Here is a 6,000-nt window from a genome sequence, read left to right as displayed (position 1 = left end):
TGTGTATGTATGTTTGTGTGTGTGTGTGTGTGTGTGTGTGTGTGTGTGTGTGTGTGTGAGCAAATGACAGAGAAGTAAAGAAACAGTGTTGTAGGCAGGTGTTGATGTGTCTGGTTGTGGAGGGGTGATCCGCGATGGAGTGTTTCTGCACCTGCGTGTGTGTGTGCTTGTGTGTCTGTCTCAGTCGCTCACACCACCGTGGCAGGTCTGCGGTCCATCTCCTCCTCCAACTTCACCATCTGCTGCATGTCCTTGGTCTTCCAGGAGACAGAAAACACAATTAGACAAACAGATACACAAACTGAACCTCAAACTAGGACACATCCACACTAACACGTTTTAATTTTAAAACAGCGCTGTAAAACAAAAATGTTCAGCTTTTTTGCACCAGCTTTTTCAGAAATAATCTCCGCCTATATAAATTTGCCTGAAAATGCAGGTCACAGTTCATGAATACTGGGCACGCGTGTGCCGGTGTAAAAATGAAGCAGATCGTCTTCTTTGCAGTTAGTTGTTTAGTTAAAATACTACAGAGATGGCAAAAAGTCAGACTAGAGATTTCTTTGCTTTGACCGACTAACGTAACTTTTACTGAAAATAAATCAGGTATAAGGCATTCAAGGGTGATATGTCCAAAAATGTTATCACAATCACTTTTTAAAATACGATTAGATGTCGATAATTATCCTGATAAAAGAAATCATGTTTACAGACGATGAAATGTTTTATTCGCACTGCGGTTAGTAACTTTATGTAGTATTAGTCACGCTAACTTACGAACTACCCAAACATCTACGATAGCTAACATGTAGCTAACGTGACTGATCCAATTATGGAGTAACCCAGCAGCTATCTATGGTCAAAACAATCATACTGAAATAACTTTATGAGCACGATGAATGTTTTTCTAATGTTATAACATTAACTACATATTAGCTTGGTTCCTGGGTGTTTGCGTCATTGTTTTTAGAAAGTGTCCATTCAACCCGTCCAGACAAAAACAGGGTCAGCAGCTTTTTCAAATGACTTTTTTAAGGGTTACAAACGGCAAACGTAGTGTTGACAGTACACGTAAGGTTGGCAATAATTATGCATTTTGAAACAAAAACATATAAGTGTGGATGTGGCCTAAATACACACATGTAATCCATCTTTTTTTAAACTAATGTTGGCATGTGCGTCTTCAGTTATAAGTTGTGAATGTTTTATTGCTCATCAGTTTATCAGTAAGAGACAATCTGCCTCTGCCTGTCCTCTCTGCAGGGAGCATTTCTTTGCATACTCTTGCAGGTAGTTTAAACCACATGCTTAGTAAGAGTGGTGTGTAATGTTTTGCCACAAAATGTCTGCAGTTGGACGCCGTCACATATTATGAAAGCAAATGATTATGAGCTGGAGTGAAAGCACAGTGGGGCAGGTTGGGAGCTGGCTGTTTTTGCTTAGTAATAGCTGGTGAGTCATGGTGATAAATGACTCAAGCTGCTCGTTGGCACTGCCGACACCCCGAGAGCTGCAGACTACAAATGTGGGAATGGGATTTCACAACACAAAGGAAAAATGAATCACTTTCTTTCTTTTTTTAAATCTTGCAATCTCTTCAAAGGCGAACCTGTCGTGTACTGTTTCCCTGCTTTAGTCTGTGGTGAGTCACTTCAAGAGTACTCATTATAGTAGTCATATAATAGCAGGAAAGTACATATTTTACAGGAGTACTTCACCTGCAAAATGATCATTTTTATATCAATTACTCACCATGTGTCATATTAAATTTGTGAAAAAGCCTGTTTTTTTCTTGCATGCCTCCGTTGAACAGAAAATACAAAAGCAGTGAAAATTCTTAATGGATTAAATCTTGATGAATTGAGTAAACAGATCGGCATTTAACAGCAGCAAACTACATTAAAACATCTGTTTACAAACCCTCGTTTACAAACAACTCGTGCGGTATAATCCAAGTGTTATGTATCCAGTCATACGCTCAGTACTTCCCAAACACAAACATTTTCTCTAAAACCTCAGTATTTAAAACTGAATGTTAAGTTGAGTTAGGTTAACTTACCAATGCTCTCTAAATAGCCAGACTTCATTGACAAAAACAGTCATTTTACTTTGCTGAACACAGAAGCTTCTGGTCTACCTCTGCGGGTTGATTCAGACTCACAAAAGTCACACAGTAACACAAACTAACTACCTCATTGAGGTAGAGGAGGACCAGCAGCTTCTGTGTTCAGTGAGGTAAAATTACTGTTTTTGTCAATGAAGTCTGGCTACTAAGAGAGCAAAGATACATTTTACTTTCTGTTCAGTTCCCTGTCAGAAAGGGTCTGTCTGTTCAGGAAGTACTGAGCACATGACCGGATAAATATACCGCACCAGTTGTGTGAGTTTGTAAACAGATGTCTTGATGAAGTTTTTTTTTTCTTTGTACTTTATTTTTTCAAAAAGAACATGAAAATACAGTTAAACACTGCAAAACGTACAAACACTTGGTCACATATTTTTATGGGCATTTGAACTGACGGAAATAAAAGTCAATCTTTCCCAGTACTGCAGAAATGTATCAGTCAATTGAAGAAAAAAAAGTTAATCTTTCCATCCTTTGAATAGTAGTAACAATATCTATCCAGTCAGTCTTTGTTTTAGGTTCGGCCTGTAACCATTTTCACGTTACAGCTTTCTTGCTGGCAGCTAATAATATCTTTAGTAGGTATTCATCTGGGGCTAAAAGATGAGCTGCAATAGTTCCCAAATAGATTGTAAATGTTGATAAAGTTTTGTTGTTGTAAAAACCCTCTAACTTCAGTTCATCAAGAGTTTGGATTTTTTGGGCACCATGGAGGCATGCCAGAAAAAGAAAGTTTTCTTCACAAGTTATACTGGTTGAGTAATTGGTTGAATGATATTTTTTTGGTGAAGTATTCCTTTAACAGGCTCAGCAGAGAACTGAGGCGATGGAAAAACAACGTACATTATTGAGAGGCAGAAGTGAGAGAGGTTGAGGTAGACGTGATGAGGAAGTGACGCAGGCACAGAGAGGTGGAATCAGAGGCAGAGCTGAGCGAGATGGAGATGCCTACCTTGAACCTGTTTGTTTGCATGGTGTGATTTCAAAAGCTGTGCCGGAAGAAGCAAATCATATTAAAAACAAATGAATATGTGCATACATGTAAGACATGTACAGGTAATGAGTGTGGCAGATGGCAAAATAAAATGGACAGATGGAGATATGAAACCTTAATACTTTCTATAGAGTTTTTAATATCTGCAGTGTACACTTAATACATGTAGGCCCGAGATATGCAAGGCACGTTTCCATTACAGATTTGCACAAAACTTAAGTGATAATGTTGAGAGTCTTACTAATGCAGGTTCATTTCTATTACAGCCACCGCACTAGCCGACATTATTTCCAATGGCGGGTGAAGTAGGCGTGTTATGCGAGTGATAATAGACTCATAAACTCCTCCTTTGACACCAAAAGATGCAGCAGGATTTAGGGACTAATTTTAGTTGATTTTTTTCTAACTAACCTATGTTCAAAAAAGACTTTTTAAACAAAATTTACATTAAAAAAGATCCTTGTACCTTATATAACGGGAAGGCAAGCCTCTTGTATGTGGGAGCAGCTACGTTTGAGGGATTTCTGGGAGCTGATAGTCCACGATTTCACAGAGGAATTGTGGATTTTAAAACTTCCAGATGATCCACTCAACTTTTGAAGAACTACGTGCAATAACAGCTCTTATAGCGCCTGCTGCATCATGAGGGAGCCAGTTCCTACTGACAAGCAAATAGCCATATCATCATGTGACCTATAAAAGCGAAAAAAGTGCTTTTTCATTGCAGTTTTGTGACTTGTGGCTTTTTGAATTGCCTGAAAAACCACTTCACGCGTGTGTACGAAATTTTTTTGTGATAAATGGGAGCTTTTTTTTAAATGTATGAGTTTCATTAGGGGTATTTTATATTCACAGTTTCAATTTGTGCAATCTGAGGGTTAATGGAAACCCGCCTGCAGTCCAGTCAAGTGTGAGAGTGAACAAACACTGCTACAGTACAAAGAAACAATGAGACTGTGCTTCTGTAAGATTTACTTTGTGTTTATTCTTTGGGACCAACATTGTTGTTTGTCTGTAGAGTCTCTTGAGGCACTTCTGATGCCAGCTATGTGGAACACTTCCTGCAAAACTAATTACAGTTTACATCTCAGATGACAGAAACTGCAGTCATTACAGTATCTGGGGAAGAAATCAGCCAGAGAGTCTCACTAGTCCTCAGTCTTGAGTTTCATTTACACTTAAAACGCCAGTGGAGCACAAAGGGCCGTAAACTGAGACGCTCTGGTTTCTGCAGGAAGTGAGTCTGATGAATGATGTGGTTGTACAGTCAGCTGACAGACATGGCCGTTATATTAGGTGATTTCTTCTATAATCTGCAGTTAATTGGCAGTTCGGTGTTGCCTGTTTGTTTAATTTAGGGTCGTACCTGCTCATTGAACTTATCCAGTTTCTCCAACTGTTCTCTCTGGTTTTTCTCTAGCTGCTCCATCTCCTTCTGATGCTTCATGGCCAGCTGCAGACACGCCAAAAATGTGTTAGGACAATTCAGTTACTGTTTAGCACTCTAAATATGTAGGTCAATATTTGAGTCTCAAAGTCTCAAACGATGACTAAAAGTCAAAGATCACTGAAAGCATTTTTGTCTTGCTTTAGATTCGTCCTCCGTTTATCGTAGAAAACTGTTTTTCTTGTAGTTTATTTGTACTTCTGATGTCCACACAGACGCCCTGGTCTGTATACTGCAGGACAGACTGTGTCAAAGTGTTAAATTATACTGTAATATGACTTTTTCCTGATAATTTTGAATACATACTAAACTATGACTGACATTTTTTTCTGACATACTGTATAATTTTAACTATAACTAACTATAACTTTTTTAAGACATATTGTTCTATGACTTCATTGTGACTTTCATGATATCTTTGACACACTATACTATGACTTTTGAAATCTTTTTGAAGGCATACTATACCGTCACTTTTTTGTGATAATTTTGAAGACATTCTGTACTATGACCTCTTGGTCATATTTTTGAAGACATACTATATATTAGGATTTTTAATAGTTTTTTTTTTTTTTTTTTTTACATTTTTTGATGACATACTTTATTATGATTTTCATATTTCTAAAGACACTATGCATTGCAACTCATAATAATTTAAAGACATAATATACTATGACTCTTCATTTTTTATTTTTGATGACAAACATTTAAAAAAATAAAAGTCACTGTAATCAATCATGCTTAGATTATTAGAGCGCTGCTAAGTCGCCCTTCAGTACTAACTTAAAATGATACTCATATATTCTCCCCCACATGCTGAAAAAGGAAACATGGGAGAGATTTAGCCATCCATGTTTGAGCCTCAGACTCAGACGAGGAGACTTTTGTGCACCAAATTCAGCAACGAGCAGACTTATCAGAATTGTATTTGGCATCTTTTATGTGTTTATGGTGTTTATTATATATTTTCTGGTATGGATGTTAATATGCTTCTTGTATTTGACAGCAATTTCATTTTGAATGATGTATTTAATCTATTTTTCCCAGAGAGGGTTTGAATCTCAGGTTTTAGGGACGTGCACAGGAATCTCCCTCCTCAGTAGAGGAATGTGAAAACAAAGACAAACTTTTCACAGATAAAACTCTGTAGTCAAGGTTAGACATTTTAGGAGACACAAACAGAGGAAAAACACATTTTTGAGTGAAGGACTACTTTATTTTCAACATAAAAGAAAGTGAAAATGCCTGGTCTCCTTGTGTGCAAACTGTATAATTAAATGTATTTATTTACACTGCACACTGTAGGTTAACTTATTAATTATTTTTTACTTAAGATATTTGCACTGTAACTCTACTTCTGAAAAACTGCACAATCCCTTCATTGCACCTTTTGTACATACATTTTAAATTGCTTCTATATTTTTTATCCTGTGT

At 37.2% G+C, this 6,000-nt stretch overlaps 1 protein-coding gene across 1 annotated transcript in view; it reads right to left on the bottom strand.

Annotated features, from left to right (window-relative positions):
• Positions 1–6,000, bottom strand: part of LOC121955137 (1-phosphatidylinositol 4,5-bisphosphate phosphodiesterase beta-4-like) — a 128,344-nt gene that overhangs the window by 22,539 nt on the left and 99,805 nt on the right. The window contains 3 exon segments of the mRNA XM_042502959.1: positions 156–257; positions 3,078–3,114; positions 4,486–4,572. Of these exon segments, the coding sequence (XP_042358893.1) occupies positions 181–257; positions 3,078–3,114; positions 4,486–4,572 (201 nt within the window). The 3' untranslated portion in view covers positions 156–180.

This window comes from Plectropomus leopardus, chromosome 16 (assembly GCF_008729295.1).
Source record: "Plectropomus leopardus isolate mb chromosome 16, YSFRI_Pleo_2.0, whole genome shotgun sequence".
Classification (NCBI taxonomy): domain Eukaryota; kingdom Metazoa; phylum Chordata; class Actinopteri; order Perciformes; family Serranidae; genus Plectropomus; species Plectropomus leopardus.
This window is presented reverse-complemented; position numbering and strand designations above follow the sequence as displayed.